The following is a 21,062-nucleotide window of genomic DNA, read 5'->3' on the forward strand; positions in this document are numbered from 1 at the left end:
AGTTTCACTCTTCTTGCCCAGGCTGAAGTGCAATGGTGGGATCTCAGCTCACCGCAACCTCTACCTCCTGGTTCAAGCGATTCTCCTGCCTCAGCCTGCTGAGTAGCTGGGACTACAGGTGTGTGCCACCACACCCGGCTAATTTTGTATTTTTTAGTTGAGATGGGATTTCTCCATGTTGGTCAGGCTGGTCTCAAACTCCTGACCTCAGGTGATCCACCCATCTCGGCCTCCCAAAGTGCTGGGATTACAGGTGTGAGCCACCGCGCCTGGCCTCACATTAGATTCTATCTATGGATGTAGCTTCAAGTTCACTGACTCTTTTGTCATCTCAGATTTGTTGTTGTGAAGCTTGCTGAGTGAAATTTTCACTTCACATGTTGTATTTTTAGTATTTAAAAAATTCTTTCTATCTTTTTTTTTTTTTTTAAATTTGAGACCGAGTCTTGCTCTTTTGCCCAGGCTGGAGTGCGATGGTGCGATTATATTACTGCAGCCTCAAACTCCCAGGCACAAGTGATCCTCCTGCCTCACCCTTCTGAGTATTTGGGACTGCAGACTGGTGCTACCATGCTCGGCTTATAGTTTCTTTTTTGTTGTTGTTGTTGTTGTTGCTGAGACACCCTTGTTTTATTATAGGTTTATCTTCGGTGGGCAGACTTGATTAGCATTTAGCGACATTTTTCTATAAAATTTCACATTATAGACGAGGCGCGGTGTCTCACGCCTGTAATCCCAGCACTTTGGGAGGCTGAGGCAGGCAGATCACGAGGTCAGGAGTTCGAGACTAGCCTGACTAACACAGTGAAACCCCATCTCTACTAAAACTGCAAAAATCAGTCGGGCGCGGTGGTGTGCACCTGTAACCCCAGCTACTCAGGAGGCTGAGGCAGGAGAATCGCTTGAACCCGGGAAGTGTATGTTGCAGTGAGCCGAGATTGAGCCACTGCACTCCAGCCTCGGTGACAGAGTGAGACTCCATCTCAAAACAAAACAAAACAAAAAAACACTTCACATTATAAAGGAAATGGTATAGTTTGCAATAGAGGAAAGAAATCACTCATAATCTTACCATCCTTACCACAGTCCTACTAATATATTTTGTGTGTTTTTTTTTTTTTTTTTTTTTGAGACGGAGTCTTGCAGTGTGGCCTGGGCTGGAATGCAATGGCGCCATCTTGGCTCACTGAAACCTCCGCCTCCTGGCTTCACGCGATTATCCTGCCTCAGCCTCCCGAGTAGCTGGGATTACAGGCGCACACCAAGCCCGGCTTATTTTTTTTGGTATTTTTAGTAGAGATGGGGTTTCACTATGTTGGTGAGGCTGGTCTCGAATTCCTGACCTCATGATCTGCCTGCCTCGGCTTTCCAAAGTGCTAGAATTACAAGCGTGAGCCACTGTGCCCAGCGTATTTTGTGTATTTTCTTTTAATGTTCAATGAATTTTTTTTTTTTTTTTTTTTTTTTTTTTGAGACAGAGTCTCCCGCTGTCGCCCAGGCTGGAGTGCAGTGGTGCGATCTCGGCTCACTGCAACCTCCGCCTCCCCGGTTCACGCCATCCTCCTGCCTCAGCCTCCCGAGTAGCTGGGACTACAGGCGCCCGCCTCCGTGCCTGGCTAATTTTTTGTATTTTTAGTAGAGACGGAGTTTCACCGTGTTAGCCAGGATGATGGCTATCTCCTGACCTCGTGATCCGCCTGTATCGGCCTCCCAAAGTGCTGGGATTACAGGCGTGAGCCACTACGCCCGGCCAGATCTTTTTTTTTTTTTTTTTTTGAGATGAGATCTTACTCTGTCACCCAGGCTGGAGTTCTGTGGTGTGACCTCAGCTCACTGTAGCCTCGACCCCCTGGGCTGAAGTGATCCTCCGACCTCAGCCTCCCTAATAGCTGGACTATAGTCTCGCGCCACCATGTCCAGCTAATTTTTTGTATTTTTAAGTAGAGATGGGTTTCACTATGTTGCCTAGGCTGGTCTTGAACACCTAACCTCAAGTGATCCACCTGCCTCGGCCTCCCAAAGTGCTGGGATTACAAGTGAGAGCCACTGCAGCCGGCCAGACTTTTATAAAAGTTTTATGGTTATAAATGGTCATATAAAATATCTTTGTGCATATATTTTCATGTCTTGAAGATAAAGTATATAAATGATATAAAAGACACAAAGGTAATTTATACATGCTATATCTTATATTATTTGCTTTGGCTCTCTAAAAGTGAAGCAATTAAATCAGATTTTTTTCTTTCTTTTTTTTTTAATTTTTTTTATTTTTTATTTTTTATTTTTTATTGATCATTCTTGGGTGTTTCTCGCAGAGGGGGATTTGGCAGGGTCACAGGACAATAGTGGAGGGAAGGTCAGCAGATAAACAAGTGAACAAAGTTCTCTGGTTTTCCTAGGCAGAGGGCCCTGCGGCCTTCCGCAGTGTTTGTGTCCCTGGGTACTTGAGATTAGGGAGTGGTGATGACTCTTAACGAACATGCTGCCTTCAAGCATCTGTTTAACAAAGCACATCTTGCACCGCCCTTAATCCATTCAACCCTGAGTGGATACAGCACATGTTTCAGAGAGCACAGGGTTGGGGGTAAGGTCACAGATCAACAGGATCCCAAGGCAGAAGAATTTTTCTTAGTACAGAACAAAATGAAAAGTCTCCCATGTCTACCTCTTTCTACACAGACACGGCAACCATCCGATTTCTCAATCTTTTCCCCACCTTTCCCCCCTTTCTATTCCACAAAACCGCCATTGTCTTCATGGCCCGTTCTCAATGAGCTGTTGAGTACACCTCCCAGATGGGGTGGTGGCCGGGCAGAGGAGCTCCTCACTTCCCAGTAGGGGTGGCCGGGCAGAAGCGCCCCTCACCTCCCGGACGGGGCGGCTGGCCGGGCGGGGGGCTGACCCCCCCACCTCCCTCCCGGACGGGGCGGCTGGCCCGGCGGGGGGCTGACCCCCCACCTCCCTCCCGGACGGGGCGGCTGGCCGGGCAGAGGAGCTCCTCACTTCCCAGTAGGGGCGGCCGGGCAGAGGCGCCCCTCACTTCCCCGACGGGGCGGCTGGCCCGGCGGGGGGCTGACCCCCCCACCTCCCTTCCGGACGGGGCGGCTGGCCGGGCAGAGGGGCTCCTCACTTCCCGGTAGGGGCGGCCGGGCAGAGGCGCCCCTCACCTCCCGGACAGGGCAGCTGGCTGGGCGGGGGGCTGATCCCCCCACCTCCCTCCCGGACGGGGCAGCTGGCCAGGCGGGGGACTGACCCCCCCACCTCCCTCCCGGATGGGGCGGCTGGCCGGGCAGAGGGGCTCCTCACTTCCCAGTAGGGGCGGCTGGGCAGAGGCGCCCCCCACCTCCCGGACAGGGTGGCTGGCCGGGCGGGGGGCTGATCCCCCCACCTCCCTCCTGGACGGGGCGGCTGGCCAGGTGGGGGGCTGATCCCCCCACCTCCCTCCCGGACGGGGCGGCTGGCCGGGCGGGGGGCTGACCCCCCACCTCCCTCCCGGATGGGGCAGCTGGCCAGGCAGAGGGGCTCCTCACTTCCCAGTAGGGGTGGCCGGGCAGAGGCACCCCTCACCTCCCGGACGGGGCGGCTGGCCAGGCAGGGGGCTGACCCCCCCACCTCCCTCCCGGACGGGGCGGCTGGCCGGGCAGAGGGGCTCCTCACTTCTTGGTAGGGGCGGCCGGGCAGAGGCGCCCCTCACCTCCCGGACGGGGCGGCTGGCCGGGCGGGGGGCTGACCCCCCACCTCCCTCCCGGACAGAGCGGCTGGCCGGGCAGAGGGGCTCCTCACTTCCCAGTAGGGGCAGCCGGGCAGAGGCGCCCCTCACCTCCCGGACAGGGCGGCTGGCCGGGCGGGGGGCTGACCCCCCCACCTCCCTCCCGGATGAGGAGGGAGGACGCTCCTCACTTCTCAGACGGGGTGGCTGCCGGGCGGAGGGGCTCCTCACTTCTCAGACGGGGCGGTTGCCAGGCAGAGGTGCTCCCCACATCTCAGACGATGGGCGGCCGGGCAGAGACACTCCTCACTTCCCAGATGTGATGGCGGCCGGGAAGAGGCGCTCCTCACTTCCTAGATGGGATGGCGGCCGGGCAGAGACGCTCCTCACTTTCCAGACTGGGCAGCCAGGCAGAGGGGCTCCTCACATCCCAGACGATGGGCGGTCAGGCGGAGACGCTCCTCACTTCCCAGACGGGGTGGCTGCCAGGCAGAGGCTGCAATCTCGGCACTTAGGGAGGCCAAGGCAGGCGGCTGGGAGGTGGTTGTAGTGAGCCGAGTTCACGCCACTGCACTCCAGCCTGGGCGCCATTGAGCACTCCAGATTTTTTTCTTGATTCTTACTGCTTAACTGCTGTCCAAAAGAATAGGATTATGGTGTCATCGAAATTATATAAAAATGAATTTTGAGGTTTTTTTTTTTTTTGACAGAGTCTCTCTCTGTCGCCCAGACTGGAGTGCAGTGGCGTGATCTCGGCTCACTGCAACCTCCGCCTCCCGGATTCAAGTGATTCTCATGGCTCAGCCTCCTGAGTAGCTAGGATTACAGGTGCCTGCTACCACGCCTGGCTAAATTTTTTTTTTTTTTTTTTGAGACGGAGGCTTGCTCTGTCGTCAGGCTAGAGTGCAGTGGTGGGATCTCAGCTCACTGCAACCTCCACCTCCCAGGTTCAAGTGATTCTTCTGCCTCAGCCTCCCGAGTAGCTGGGACTACAGCCATGCACCACCACACCCAGCTAATTTTTGTATTTTTTTTAGAGATGGGGTTTCACCATGTTGGCCAGGATGGTCTCGATCTCTTGACCTTGTGATCCATCTGCCTTGGCTTCCCAAAGTGCTGGGATTACAGGTATGAGCCACAGTGCCAGGCCTAATTTTTGTATTTTTAGTAGTGACAGGGTTTCGCCACGTTCGCCAGGCTGGTTTTGAACTTCTGACCTTATGTCATCCGCCTGACTTGGCCTCCCAGAGTGCTGGAATTACAGGCATGAGCCATCACACCTGGCCTATTTTTTTAAATTAAGACCTTTTTAAAATTTCTTTCTTTCTTTCTTTCTTTTTGGTTATAGCAGCAATGGGATTTTTGTGATTTTGTTCCTTTTATCCCTTCATCATGTAGTTTTTGAGTTATTGTGCCTAGATAATGTGCCTGATGTTAGGGGTAGCTACAGCCATGAAATGGAGCTTCTAATCTAGCAGAGGAGTTAACTTAATTACATAAATAGCTAATTGCAATTGTAATATATCCCAAGAAGGAAAGCATAGGTAAATCATCATATGGCACCTAACCTCATCTGGAGATTCAGAGACATTGTCTTTGATGAAGTGGCTTTAAGCAAGGACCTGCCGGATACATAGAAATTACCCAGCTGCAAAAGAGGGTACAGTGAATGACAATATTCCATTTAGAGTCAAACCAACCCGTTAAAAGCCTTTGAAGTGAGAATGAGCTCTGGCAAATTTATAGAATTGAAAGAAGAAAAAGCCAGTGTTGCCCATGAAGTGAAATGTTGGAAGGGGAGAAGGTGGTGGAGATAGAAAAGGCTATATGATATAGGGAAACTATTGAAGTGTTTTTGTTTTGTTTTGTTTTGTTTGTTTTTGAGACGGAGTCTCGCTCTGTTGCCACGCTGGAGTGCAGTGGTGCGATCTCGACTCGCTGCAACTTCCATCTCCTGGGTTCAAGCGATTCTCCTGCCTCAGTCTCCCGAGTAGCTGGGACTATGGGTGCGCACCACCACACCCAGATGATTTTTGCATTTTTAGTAGAGATGTGGTTTCACCATGTTGGCCAGTCTGGTCTTGATCTCTTGACCTCATGATCCGCCCCCCCTCAGCCTCCCAAAGTGCTGGGACTACAGGCTTGAGCCACCGCACCCGGCCTATTGAAGTGTTTTCAAGTGGGCAGTGGTATATTTGGATTGCATTTCTGAAGTTCGTTGTGTTGTGAAAAGTTCATTCTGCAGATTGGTGATAGTTGGTTGAGAGTGAATATTTGGAGACTACAGCCATTTTCCATTATCTGCGGTTTTTCTTTCCTTGGTTTTAGTTACCCATCGTCAACCCCTCTGAAAATAGGTGAGTAGAGTACAGTGAGGTGGAATCATGTGTTGTGTAATGCAGGAGGGAGGTATGTTCTTAGAAATACCTCATTAGGTGATTTTGTCATTGCACAATCATCTTAGAATGTTCTTAAACAGAGCTATATTGTATAGCCTACTACATACCTAGGCTACATGGTATAGCCTATTGCTCCTAGGCTGCAAACTTGTACATTTCATTACTGAATCCTGTAAGCAACTTAACATAATGGTAAGTATTTGTATTTTTAAACATAGAAAAGGTACGCCTAAAATAATGGTATGAAAGATAAAAAAAAATTGCACTTGTATAGGGCTTTACCATGAATGAAGCTTGCAGGACTAGAAGTTGTTCTGGGTGAGTCAGTTAGTAAGTGGTGAGTGAATGTGAAAGCCTGGGACATTATTGTACATTACTGATAGCGTTTGGCTGTGTATCCCCACCCAAATCTCATCTCGAATTATATCCCTATGTGTTGAAGGAGGGAGGTGACTGGATAATGGGGGCAGTTTCCCCCATCCTGTTCTTGTGATAGTGAGTGAATTCTCTGGAGATCTGATGGTTTTGAAAGTGGTGGTTTTTTTCCTATGTACACATTCTCTTTCTCTTGCTTGCTGCCATGTAAGACGTACTTGCTTCCCTTCTCACTGTGACTGACAGTTTCTTGAGGCCTTCTCAGCCATGTGGAACATGAGTCAATTAAACCTCTTTTCTTTATAAATTGCCCAGTCTCAGGTAGTTTTATAGCAGTGAGAGAATGGACTGCTACAACTACCATAGACTTTATAAACATTGTGCACTTAATGTACACTAAATTTATTTTAAAAATTGCTCTGTCATGTTACTATGGCTCTTACATCATTATATCACTAGGCAATAGGAATTTTTCAGTTCCGTTTAATCTCATGGGGCCACCATTGTATATGTGGTTGTTTTTATGCAGACTGTATTTTGAGAGAGACCACATTCACATAACTTTTTTATAGTAGATTGTTATAATTTTTTTTAAATTTTTGAAATTGTTTTTGAGTTGGAGCCTCTCTCTGTCACCCAGGCTGGAGTGCAGTGGCACGATCTTGGCTCACTGCAACCTCCCGGGTTGAGTTGCTTTTTGTGCCTTAGCCTCCTGCTTAGCTGGGACTGCGGGTGTGCGCCACCACATTCAGCTAATTTTTTTGTATTTTTAGTAGAGATGGGGTTTCACCATGTTGGCCAGGCTAGTCTCAAACTCCTGACCTCAGGTGATCTGCCCACCTCAGCCTCCTAAAGTCCTGGGATTATAGGCGTGAGCCACTACATCTGGCCTGTTGTATTTTATTATTGTTGTTAATCTGTTACTGTGCCTAATTTATAAATTCAACTTTTTTATAGGTATGTATGTATAGCAAAAAACAGAATCAAGTGCTCAGTACCATTTGTCATTTCAGACATCCACTGGGGTTCTTAGAATGTTTCTCCCATGGATAACTGGGGTCTACTGCATTTAAGAGGTGACTGAAGTGGTCCTGATGAAAGGCAATGCTGGCTTTAAGTAGGGTGATAGTGGAGATGGAGAGAGATAGGCAGCTCTCACTAGTATTTCAGAAGAGGAAGGGCACAATACAGTTATGGATTAAAAGTGAGGTTAGGGAGTAAGGTATGAAGTGGTCAAAGATTATATATACTTGGTGTCTCGCATGAGCAATGTGTCATTGAAAATATCATTACCAATATATGGAAAGAGCAGGAAGAGCAGGTTTTGTCATAAATTGTGGAGCGTTTCAAGTGTCTATGTAGGCTGGGTGCGGTGGCTCACGCCTGTAATCCTAGGACTTTAGGAGGCTGAGGTGGGTGGATCACTTGAGGCCAGGAGTTTGAGACCAACCTGGGCAACATGATGTAACCCCTTCTCTACTGAAAATAGAAAAAGTTAGATGGAAGTGGTGGCACACACCTGTAATCCCAGCTCCTTGGGAGGCTGAGGCAGGAGAATTGCTTGAACCCAAGTGTTGGAGGTTGCAGTGAGCTGAGATCAAGCCACTGCACTCCAGCCTGGGCAACAGACTCCATCTCAAAATAAAATAAAATGAAGTGTTTATGTAGCATATAGAGTTTTATACCTGACCCTGAGGACAGACACAAATAGATAAAATTTGGGAGTCACTGTTATATTTTTATAATTTAGTTGGTAATGGAAATTTGGACAGTGAATAAGATTACCTAGTGTTTCACGTGAAATAAGATGACATCTTGGTCGGGCGCGGTGACTCACGCCTGTAATCCCAGCACTTTGGGAGCCCGAGGCGGGCGGATCACAAGGTCAGGAGATCGAGACCATCCTGGCTAACACAGTGAAACCCCGTCTCTACTAAAAACACAACAAATTAGCTGGGCATGGTGGTGGGTGCCTGTAGTCCCAGCTACTCAGAGGCTGAGGCAGGAGAATGTCCTGAACCCAGGAGGTGGAGCTTGCAGTGAGCCGAGATCACGCCACTGCACTCAAACCTGGGCGACAGAGTAAGATTCTGTCTCAAAAAAAAAAAAAAAAAAAAAGAGATGACATCTTAGGCCAGAACCCCGAGGAACTTCACCATTTAAAGGTTTGATAGGGTGATCAGAAAGGTGCCACCAAAGAGGGAAAATCAGGAGAGTGAAATACTGAAAGGCAAGAAATACAGCAGTATTAGTCTGTTTTGTGTTGCTATAAAGGAATACCTGAAACTGGGTAGATTATTAATATAAAGAAAAGAGGTTTATTTGGTTCACAGTTCTGTAGGCAGTACAAGCATACTACCACCATCTTTGGGCTGAGGAAGCTTTTACTCATGGGGGAGTGGGCATAGGGACCAGGAGTGTCACATGGTGAGAGAAGGGAGCTAGATGGCAGGCTCTTTTTACCAATCAGATCTCACGTGAACTAACAACAGCAAGAAACTAACTCATTACCACAAGGAAAACACCAAGACATTCATGAGGGTTCTGCCCCCATTACCCAAACACCTTTTGCTGGGCTCCACCTTCAACATCGGGATTATATTTTTACATGAGATTTGGAGGCACAAACATCCAAACTTTATCAATAGCCTCTGTAATTTTTTTTTTTTTTTGAGACAGAGTTTCGCTCTTGTTGCCCAGGCTGGAGTGCAGTGGCGTGATCTCGACTCACTGCAACCTCTGCCTTCCGGTTTCAAGTGATTCTCCTGCCTCAGCCTCCCAAGTAGCTGGGACTACAGGCATGCGCCACCATGCCCAGCTAATTTTTTGTATTTTTAATAAAGATGGGGTTTCACCATGTTGGCCAGGGTGGTCTCGATCTCTTGACCTCGTGATCTGCCCACCTCGGCTTCCCAAAGTGCTGGGATTACAGGCGTGAGCCACCGCACCTGGCAAATAGGCTCTATTTTTTTTTTAAATTATTTTTGTAGAGATGAGGTCTCACTTTGTTGCTTAGGCTGGTCTCGAACTCCTCACCTCAAGTGGTCCTTCCATTTTGGCCTCCCAAAGTGCTGCGATTATATGTGTGAGGCACTGCACCCAGCCTCAGCGGGCTTTTATGGCTTATGCCTTCTGTACTTTTAAAACTATTTCAACTTAATTTTCTACTCTAATTTTTGTTGTAATTTATATATGTATGTAAGTGTATATATATTTATATGTAGGGTGTGTATATATGGTGTGTATATATAGTGTGTGTGTATATATATAAAATGTGTGTGTATATATACATATATAATCAACACACACACACATATATGTATACACACACATTTTTTTGTTTGTTTGTTTTTGTTTTTTCGAGGTAGGGTCCACTCTGTCACCCAGGCTGGAGTGCAGTGGTGCAATCATGGCTCACTGCAGCCTTGACCTTCTGGGCTCAATTGATCAGCCCGCCTCAGCCTGCCGAGTAGCTGGGACTACAGGTGCACCACCACCACACCCAACTATTTTTTTTTTTTTTTGTAGAGGTGGAATTTTGCCATGTTGCCCGGGCTGCTCTCAAACCCCTGGGCTCAAGTGATCTGCCTACCTCAGCCTCCCAAAGTGCTGGGATTACAGGTGTGATCCACTGTGCCCGGCCTATATTACTATACTGTATGCTGGAAAACTTCTTTTGGAAACAAAGTGGGATATAAATAATACTCAAGTGCGACTTTCAGGAACATATTCTTCATAGTAAGACAATGCCATTGAAACTTACTGTGTTTCATAAGAAGTAGTAGTACCGGCTCTACATTTATTTCTGCTTTTAAATTCTGAGGATGGGAGGGAGAGGAATCCACAATAAATTTTGAGTACCACTGTGTTTGAATAATAATAGCTGATTAGCCTAATTCCTTTCAGAAGGGAAATCAGCATGCATGAGGTCATTTCTTGCCACTTAAATTCAAATTCTAAATTCTTGAGTTTGGCTCTTTAAGAGAAACCAGACTTACTTGACTGCAGTCGTCCTAGCTGACCATAAAACAGGAAGTAAACAGGTAACAGGCAGATGTTAAAAACCTTGCCCCATTCCTGTGTTGAGAGGACTTTTTTGTTTTTTTCTCCCGCTCCCCAGGTAAATAATCCTAGCATCTTTGTGTTTTTATTAATGTAAGATTTAAAAACTTGGGGCAGGATTTGTTTTGTTTTGTTTCTTTTAGATGGAGTTTCACTCTTGTTGTCCAGACTGGAGTGCAACGGCGCGATCTTGGCTCACCGCAACCTCTGCCTCCTGGGTTCAATCAATTCTCCTGCCTCAGCCTCCCCAGTAGCTGGGATTACAGGCATGCGCCGCCACGCCTGGCTAATTTTTTATTTTTAGTAGAGACGGGGTTTCTCCATGTTAGTCAGGCTGGTCTCGAACTCCCGACCTCAGGTAATCTGCCCGCCTCGGCCTCCCAAAGTCCTGGGATTACAGGCATGAGCCACCGTGCCTGGCCCGTGGCAGGAGTTTAAAAGTTAAAATGTACTTTAAAAAAATTACTTGTTCTCTGAAGAAGATCACATGTCGTCAAGAACAACTGTTTGTGAAGAATGTTCCTAAATATTCTTGGGGGGCAACTAGTACAAATGCTGCTCTCACATTTTCAGTAGTTTTGAAGTTGCAGGGAAGATATTACATTTTTGATAATCTGAAATATTTCTTCATTACGTGTTTCTTTTCTTGTTTATAGAGATGTGAACTTTGTCCCCATAAGGATGGAGCTTTAAAAAGAACAGATAATGGGGGTAAGTGCAGAGATTTCTTGAAAAAATTTTTATTGAAAACTGGGGCGGTGGAGTATTTTCAAATATCTGGTAGTTTATTTTATTTCATCAAATTAAACAGTGTTTTCTACTCATTTTTAACAGTAGTGGCTATAATTTATGAATCATTATTATGTATTGACCCACAATTTTTCTACTTTGTGGACAAACTTAAGCATTGGCTACTTTATGCAGAATAATTTATTAAATACATACTTCTAATTAAAATTCTTATTTTTTTGGCTGGGCGAGGTAGCTCACACCTGTAATCCCAGCACTTTGGGAGGCCGAGGGTGGTGGATCACCTGAGGTCAGGAGTTCGAGACCAGCCTGGCCAACATATTGAAACCTGGTTTCTACTAAAAATAGAAAAATTAGCTGGGCGTGGTGGTGCATGCCTGTAGTCCCAGCTACTTGGGAGGCCGAGGCAGGAGAATCACTTGAACTCGGGGGGCAGAGGTTCCAGTGAGCTGAGATTGCACCATTGCCCATTAGCCTCCATGACAGAAGGAGACTGTCTCAAAAAAAAGAAAGTGTATTTTGTTAAATGGATATATTTTCTTGTGTTAGGAATTTTTTTTGAAAAATGAGCCACATTTTGTTGTTGTTGTTGTTAGACCTAAAATCTGTTGTTTTAGATTCTTTTTTTCTGTTTTGTATATCTCTAGACAGATGATGTTTCTAGTGAATGTTAATTTCATTTAACTCTGAGGATCTTTGTGGCTGGAATATAAAGAAATGTTGACTTTTAGGCTGGGTGCGCTGCCTGACACCTGTAATCCCAGCTCTTTGAGAGGCCAAGGTAGGAGGCTCACTGGAGCATAGGAGTCTGAGACCAGCCTGGGCAACACAGGGAGACCTTGGTCTCTGCAAAAGTAAATATAAAAAATAAAAATAAAAAGACTTAGTTCCACATGGTGGCACGTGCCTGTAGTTCCAGCTACTTGGGAAGCTGAGCAGGAGGATGGCTTGAGCGTGGGAGGTGGAGGCTGCAGTGAGCCATGGTCACACCACTGTACTTCAGTCCCTGGGATGGGTGAGAGTGAGACCCTGTCTCAAAAAAAAAAAAAAAAGAAAAGAAAAAAAGAAATGCTGACTTCTGTATCACATTTTGGTATGCTCTCCTATGGACCCTTGTGCATTACTCATTTTCTTCTCCACTTTTAGTTATCTTTGTTAGAGAACTCGTATTTTTGTACATGTAGCTCAGTACTATTCTGAAATGTGTAGACGTGAGTTTATTAAGCCATGGCATACATGATGAGGCAGCTAAAAAAAGTAGAGGTTTAGCTATTATTACTATACTCTTCTCCATTTTGGGTAGCCACCTCTAAAGTAGTTTTGGCATAGACTAGAGTAATGGTGTGAATAAATGGGAAAAATACAATGATTTTGGCTAGCTCTATATATTATACAGTTTAATCTTCAGACTATGTTATACAGTCAGATTGTACAAAATTTAAAAATATATTGAAAACCCTTCCTGTTACTCCTCTTCCCCATCTGCCCAGTTTATCAATAACTTTCCTGCTGCCATATAATTATTTACTTTCTTGCATATCTTTCTAGGTTTCTTTTGCATATTCAAATGTGAATGGACGAATACTTTTTTACTCCCTCCATCTTTATACAAATGGGTTAATATTATATACTCTTCTGCGTCTTAATTTATTTCACTGAACAATTTATCTTTTTTCTTTTTTTTGAGACTTTTCTTTTCTTTTTTCTTCAATTTTCTTTTTTTTTTGAAGCTTCGCTCATTCACCCAGGCTGGAGTGCAGTGGTGCAGTCTCCGCTCACTGTAACCTCCACCTTCCCGGCTCAAGCCATTCTCCTGCCGCAGCCTCCCAAGTTGCTGGGATTACAGGTATGCGCCACCACGCCCAGCTAATTTTTATATTTTTAGTAGAGATGGGGTTTCACAATATTGGTCAGGCTGGTGTTGAACTCTTGACCCCAAATGATCCTACTGCCTCGGCCTTCCAATGTGCTGAGATTACAGGCGTGAGCCACCGCACCCGGCATGAACAATTTATCCTGTTATCAGTATAGAGTCTTTTTTTTCCTTTTTAACCATGTTATCTAATCAATCAGTTGTTGATGCACTTTCTGATCTTCTACTTTGATGACTAACTCTTTTATATATGTCATTTTGCTGGTATACAAGTATATCTATAGGATTATTAATTTCCATAGGTGGAAACAGTGGGTCAAAGGAGTTTTGCAATTAATTTTGATGGATAGTCCCAAGTTATTCTCCCTGTAGTTTTACCAATATATGTTCCCAGTTTTACCAATATATGAATAAAAAAGCTGTTCCTTATACCTTTGCTTACCTAACAGGTGAAAGTTTGTATATCCAAGCAGTCGTTTTGCATTTCTCTTAATATTAGTGAAGTTGACATCTTTTAACAGTTTGAAGAGCAATTTGTTTTTTTCTCTTCTGTGGTCTGCTTTTTGACTTGGTTGTTGATCTTTTTTTTTTTTTTTTTTCTTTTTGAGATGGTCTCCGTCTGTCATGTAGGCTGGAGTGCAGTGGCTTGATCTTGGCTCACTGCAGCCTCTGCCTCCCCCGTTCAAAGGACTCTCCTGCCTCACTCAACTGAATAGCTGGGATTATAGGCACACGCCACCAGGCCCAGCTGACTTTTTAATTTTTAGTAGAGATGGGATCCACTCACCTCAGCCTCCCAAAGTGGTGGGACTACAGGCGTGAGCCACCATGCCCAGCCACAGTTGTTGATCTTTTTAGTTTGATTTATTGGAGCATTCATAAGGAGCCCCTTATATGTTATTATGCTGTTTTGATATGAGTTGGACTAATTTTTGCCCATCTGGTTAGTCTTTATTTATATTGTGCTTTTTAAAAAATTTTGTTTACCATGCATGGGTTTTTGATTTTAATTTTGTACAATTTATTAGTCTTTCATGATGTCAGTATTTTGAGTTATTAGTTAGAAAGGCCTTCACTATTCCAAAGTTTTGTTTTTTTTTTAAGTGACAGGTTTTCATTCTGTTGTTCAGGCTGGAGTGCAAGTAGCAGGATCCTAGCTCACTGCAGCTTTGTAGTCCCGGGCTCAAGTGATCTTCCTGCCTCAGCTTTGAGAGTGTTGGGATTACAGGAATGAGCCACTGCACCTGGTGTAAGCCTCCCATCTTATTAAATGTTTTGTATTTGTCTTTCCTATTCTGGTTTGTTCCACTCGTTCCATTCTACCCTCTCTATTAGCTTTTTAAAAAGTTAATGTTACTATGTGCTTCTTTCCTCTTTCTGAATCCTCTGAAACTCTTAGGATACTGTAAATTCACTTGTCCATCTTCTGACGTATGTTTTATTTTTGTCATGTACTTTCATTCTGTGTTTCCTTAAGAATTATAATGGTTTTGGGCCGGGCGCGGTGCCTCACGCCTGTAATCCCAGCACTTTGGGAGGCTGAGGTGGGCAGATCACAAGGTCAGGAGATCGAGACCATCCTGGCTAACATGGTGAAACCCCGTCTCTACTAAAAAATACAAAAAATTAGCCAGGTGTGGTGGCGGGCGCCTGTAGTCCCAGCTATTTGGGAGGCTGAGGCAGGAGAATGGCGTGAATCCGGGAGGCGGAACTTGCAGTGAGCCGAGATCGAGCTACTGCACCAGCCTGGGCGACAGAGTGAGACTCTTTCTCAAAAAAAAAAAAAGAATTATAGTGGTTTTGTCAGGTGTTTGTTGAGGATTATGCTAGTCACTTAAAATGAAACAGTTTGTGTAAATTTCGTGTTATTTTTCTTTGAATTCTATATAGAACTTCGTGAGCAACTGAAACTTTTCTGGGAAAATTTTTGATAAATCGTTTTTTGGCAAAATTATAGGGACATTCCTTTTTCCCTCCTTTCTCTTTTTCTTTTCTTTTCTTCTCTTTTCTGTCCTCCCTCCCTGTCTCCCTCCCTCTCTCTCTCTTTCTTCCTTTTTTTTTTTTTAACAGTGTATCACTTTGTTGCCCAAGCTAGAGTGCAGTGATGTAGTTATAGCTCACTGCAGCTTCAAACTCCTGAGTTCAAATGATCCTCCTGCCCCAGCCTCCTGAATAGGTGGGACCACAGGCACACCATGCCTGGCTAATATTTTTTTCTTTTTGTATTTTTTGTAGAGACAAGCGGTTTCGCTTTGTTGCCGAGGCTGGTCTCGAACATCTGGGCTCAAACTATGCCCCTGCCTCATCCTCCCAAAATGTTGGGATTACAGGCATGAGCCCTTGGGCCCGGCCTATTTGTATACACTTAAGTCAATTTTGGTGCGCTCTATTTTTCCAAGAAATTTGACTACTTTGTATAAGTTGCTGAAATTGTTGGACTAACATTGCCAATAGTATTTATTTATTTATTTATTTATTGAGATGGAGTCTTGCTCTGTCACCCAAGCTGGAGTGCAGTGGCATGAGCTCGGCTCACTGCAGACTCCACCTCCCAGGTTCAAGTGATTCTCTGCTTCAGCCTCCCGAGTAGCTGGGATTACAGGCGGGCACCACCACACCCAGCTAATGTTTTTTATTTTTAGTAGAGAGAGAATCTTGCCATGTTGGCCAGTCTGGTCTTGAACTCCTGACCTCAGGTGATCCACCCGCCTTGGCCTCCCAGAGTGCTGGGATTATAGGCACAAGCCACCGCACCCGGCTGTCAATAGTATTTTATTATTATTTTGTTAATTTTGCTAGCATTGGTGGTTATTACCCCATTGTTATTCCTGATGTTGGTAATTTTTTTTTTTTTTTTTTGATACCGAGCCTTGCTCTTGTTACCCAGGCTGGAGTGCAGTGGTGGGATCTCGGCTCACTGCAACCTCCGCCTCCCTGGTTCAAGCAATTCTCCTGCCCCAGCCTCCTGAGTAGCTGGGATTACAGGCATGCGCCGTCACGCCTGGCTAATTTTCTGTTTTTTTGTTTTTTGTTTTTTTTTGTTTTTTTTTGAGACGGAGTCCCGCTCTTTAGCCCAGGCCGGATTGCAGCGGCACAATCTCGGCTCACTGCAAGCTCCGCCTCCCAGGTTCACGCCATTCTCCTGCCTCAGCCTCCCGAGTAGCTGGGACTACAGGCGCCCGCCACCGCGCCCGGCTAATTTTTTGTATTTTTAGTTGAGATGGGGTTTCACCGTGTTAGCCAAGATGGTCTCGATCTGCTGACCTTGTGATCCGCCCGCCTCGGCCTGCCAAAGTGCTGGGATTACAGGCGTGAGCCACTGCGCCCAGCCAATTTTCTGTATTTTTAGTAGAGATGGGGTTTCACCATGTTGGCCCGGCTGGTCGTGAACTCTTGACCTCAGGTAATCCACCCACCTTGTCCTCCCAAAGTGCTGGGATTACAGGCGTGAGCCACCACACCCGGCCAGATGTTGGTGATTTGTATTCTGGTTTTTCTTTGTTTTTATTTTTATTTTTTTGACCAGTCCAAATAGAATCGTTCAGTTGTGTTGACCTTTTTAAAGAAGTTTTGGGCTTTGTTAATTTTTTATGCCATCTCCCTGTTTTCTATTGTGTTAAACTTCTGCTCTTTATTATTTCCTTCCTACTACTTACTATGTGTTATATTTTCGTCTTCTTTTCTAACTTATAAAGGTGGAACCTTAGGTCTTTTATTTTAGATATTCTTTTCTAATGAAAATATATATGCTGCAAGTTCTTCTCTATTGCTTTTATTGAATCCCACAAGTTGTGTTTTTTTGTTTTTGTTTTTGCCATTGTTGTTGTTGTTGTTTTGAGACAGGGTCTCAATTTGTCACCCAGGCTGGAGGGCAGGGGTGTGATCTCGGCTCACTGAAGCCTCAACCTCCTGGGTCCAAGCGATCCTCCTACCTCAGCCCCTCAAGCAGCTGGGACTACGGGTGCACGCCACTTTATCTGGCTAATGTTTTTGTATTTGTTGTAGAGACAGGGTTTCACCATGTTGCCCAGGCTGGTCTCAAACTCCTGAGCTCAAGCAATTAACAGGCGTGAGCCACTGTCCCCAGCCTGCGTCTCAAGTTGTGATAAATTTCCTGTTTGTTGCCATTCCGTTCAAGACATTTTCCAGTTTCCCTTGTGACTTTCTCTTGACTGCCTTAGTCTACCTTGGACAGAAGTAGAAGTCTTCTGCTGTTTGTTCTTAACATTGATTTTTCCCACTTATTTCTTATTTCTCTTCTGTTCTTTTTGTGATTATTTTTTAGTGCTGTATTTTAATCAGTTTAACAATGCAACTAGATAGTATTGCATTTAAACTTAATTAATTATATTAAATTGCCTTAAATTGCCTTTTTGGCCATATCTCTTCCTATTTATATAAGTATTTATATTTATCTATATAGTGGTTGCTGTAGGGATTATAATTTTCTTATCAGTAAATTCAGTCTACTGAGTGTACCACTTTTTTTTTCTTTTTGAGACGGTGTCTTGCTGTGTCGCCCAGGCTGGACTGCAGTGGCACTATCTTGGCTCACTGCAACCTCCACCTCCCGGGTTCAAGCAGTCCTCCTGCCTCAGCCTCCTGAGGTGGCTGGGACTACAGGCACACACCACTACACTCAGCTAATTTTTGTATTTTTAGTAGAGACATGGTTTCGCTATATTGGCCAGGCTGGTCTGAAACTCATGACCTCGAGTGATCTGCCCACCTTGGGTATCCAAAGTAGTGGGATTACAGGCGTGAGCCACCGCACCTGGCCTGTGTGTACCACTTAACACGAAATGTAGAATGAAACCATATAGACTTCTTTTACCTGTTCCTTTTCCAGTCTTTGCTGCAGTTTTATAGGAAAGCTACATACATCCACAGACCGTACCAGTGTTTTAATATTTAGTGTAAGTGGTCATTTGTATTGTAAATGAGTGTGAAGGCATTATTGTTTTATATGTGCATTATATATTAAATGTACCTACATGTTTATCGCTCTTTATATTTTTCTTCAGTTCTGAGCTTCCTTCTGGAATCATTTTCCTATTGCCCAAGGAAAATTGTTTGGTGTTCCCTTTCATGGAAATCTTTTACATAATGTTTTCTGGCTTTATTTAGTTATCTAGTTTTTCGTTTGATAACTTGCCTTTTGTTTTTAAGATTTTCATTTCTTTCCCTTAGTTTTCTGTAGTTTTATTAATGTTCCTTGGTGTATTTATTTACTCTGATTTATAGTGGTTCTTCAGTCAGTGGCTTTGGGTCTTCTGTTCTGGAAAATTTTTAGGCATTATCAATTCAGATACTGCTTTCATGCCATTTTCTCTCTCATATTTCTCCGAGACTCTGATTACATGTGTGTTAGACCTGCCTGCCTATTACATTTTTCATGTGTCTTATTCCATTTTTTGTATTTCTTACTTTTGTGTTTTGTGCTAACATTCTGGATTTCTTCTTCTGACCTGTTGTGTTCCTACTAATTCTCTTTTCATCCACGTCTAAACTGCTGTTAATCCCACCCACTGATTTTTTTTTTCTTGAGATAGGGTGTCTATCACCCAGGCTGGATTGCAGTGGCACAATAATCGTTCACAACAACCTCCAACTCCTGGGCTCAAGCAATCCTCCCACCTCAACCTCCTGAATAGCTGGGACTATAGGTGCATGCCGCCGCACCTGGCTCATTATTTTTTTTTTGTAGAGATGGGGTCTCACTTTGTTACCTAGGGTGGTCTTGAACTCCTGGTCTCAAGCGATCTGCCTCAGCCTTCCAAAGTACTGGGCTTACAGGCATAAGCCACTGTGCCTGACTGATTTCTAAATTTCCGCTTTACTTCTGGAATTTTAATTTATTATTATAGTTTTCGGTTCTTTGCATCAATTTAGAATTTTGTCTTGTGTGTACTTGATCATAGTAAGCATACTTATTTTAAAATCTTTATCTGATAACTCCAAAATACTGATCTGTTTTGATGTTCGTGTTCTCCTTATTCTCATTCATATTGTCTTGTCTGTCATGTGTTTGGTACTTATTATTGTGCTGGAAATTATATGTAATTAAGAAATTTTAGGCTGGGTGTGGTGGCTCATGTCTGTATTCCCACCACTTTGGGAGGCTGAGACTGGTGGATCACTTGAGGTCAGGAGTTCGAGACCAGCCTGGTCAACACAGTGAAACCTCATATCTACTAAAAATACAAAAATTAGCCAGGTGTGGTGGTGGGCACCTATAATCCCAGCTACTTGGGAGGCTGAGGCAGGAGAATTGCTTGAACTGGAAGGAGGAAGTTGCAGTGAGCCGAGATCACGCCAGTGCAGTCCAGCCTGGGCCATAGACCAAGGCTTTGTCTCAAAAAAAAAAGGTAGAAATTATTTGTAGCCAAAATGATACTATTTTCTTTTAGAGAGGATGTCTGTTTACATCTGCTTCGTGCCTTGGGGATTGTAATTTCGGATTACCTTCATCAAATTTCAGAGTTTGAGATGGTCAGAGCCCTGGTGTCGTCTCTTTGAGGGTCTATGTACTTTTAGTGTATTCTCACCCCCGGTTTGCCGTTCAGTGTTGCATCTGAAAGGAGGAGAGGGGTTTACTTGTTCTCTTTTTCTCTTGGTTGTTTGTGAATGTACATCCCTGTACTGTTGGGCCTCTGAGTTTGTCAAAAGTACCCTTCAGGCCGGGCGCGGTGGCTCACGCCTGTAATCCCAGCACTTTGCGAGGCTGAGGTGGGCGAATCACTTGAGGTCAGGAGTTCGAGACCAGCCTGACCAACATGGAGAAACCCCACCCCTACTAAAAATACAAAATTAGCCGGGTGTGGTGGCGCATGCCTGTAATCCCAGCTGCTGGGGAGGCTGAGGCAGGAGAATTGCTTGAACCCAGAAGGCGGAGTTTGCAGTGAGCCAAGATCGCGCCATTGCACTCCAGCCTGGGCAACAAGAGCGAGACTGTCTAAAAAAAAAAAAAAAAAAAGAATTATACCCTTCATCCTCACCACCGCTTTCTCTGAAATAGGCAAATGTTCCCTGGGCAGAAGTGGCCGAAAACTGTACCTAGGACTTACATTCTTTTCCAGTTTTAGCCCAGAAATTCCTCACTATCACATCAGCTCCTTAATACCTTCAGTCAGGAGACTGAGGCAGGAGAATTGCTTGAACCCAGGAGGCGGAGGTTGCGGTGAGCCGAGATTGCGCCATTGCACTCCAGCCTGGGCAACAAGAGGGAAACTCCATCTCATAAAATATATATATTTAATACCAAATTTAAAACTTTTCCAATTAAAATAGTGAAATGATTGTTATTACTAATATTAAAAATATTGGCACCAAGATAAAAATAATTTCATGTTGACATTTAAAATGATTAAGATTATTAAATTTTATCATAAGTATTAAACTTTTAAAAACTCCTTTTATAGTGGTTCTCATTAGTAGTGTTGATCTGAATATTTAGTCTGCCTGTATAAGAAGTGTTAGTGCCAACATCTGAATTTATAAATGTTTCCCTTTGTTTATGTTCCTGTACATCATAACTGGGGAAATGATTAAGAATGCTTTTTTTAGTAGTGGTTTGAGTATTCTCAAGCAATGGAAGTAAGACAGCAATGAGAATTTGTTAATGTCCTTGTTGTGCATTTGTTTCAATAGACATTGTAGGGATCTGTTAAGGAAATTAATGATGTTAATTTGCTTTTGATAAAACTGAAAAGATGACATTTATTTATTTATTTTTAGGTTGGGCCCATGAGGTGTGTGCTCTGTATATTCCGGAGGTACAATTTGCCAATGATTCCACAATGGAACCAATTGTTTTACAGTCTGTTCCACATGATCATTGTAATAAGGTACAGTGGATATTATTTTATTACTGTTTGAATATCACTGCTGGGAA

At 44.5% G+C, this 21,062-nt stretch overlaps 1 protein-coding gene across 1 annotated transcript in view; it reads left to right on the forward strand.

Moving 5' to 3' along the window:
* Positions 1 to 10,508: 10,508 nt before the first annotated feature.
* Positions 10,509 to 21,062, forward strand: part of LOC454608 (PHD finger protein 14-like) — a 39,495-nt gene continuing 28,941 nt past the window's right edge. Inside the window, exons 1-3 of the mRNA XM_016931920.4 lie at positions 10,509 to 10,603; positions 11,202 to 11,256; positions 20,906 to 21,015. Of these exons, the coding sequence (XP_016787409.2) occupies positions 10,538 to 10,603; positions 11,202 to 11,256; positions 20,906 to 21,015 (231 nt within the window). The 5' untranslated portion in view covers positions 10,509 to 10,537. The remainder of the gene's footprint in view (positions 10,604 to 11,201; positions 11,257 to 20,905; positions 21,016 to 21,062) is intronic.

Source organism: Pan troglodytes, chromosome 19 (assembly GCF_028858775.2).
Source record: "Pan troglodytes isolate AG18354 chromosome 19, NHGRI_mPanTro3-v2.0_pri, whole genome shotgun sequence".
Taxonomy (NCBI): domain Eukaryota; kingdom Metazoa; phylum Chordata; class Mammalia; order Primates; family Hominidae; genus Pan; species Pan troglodytes.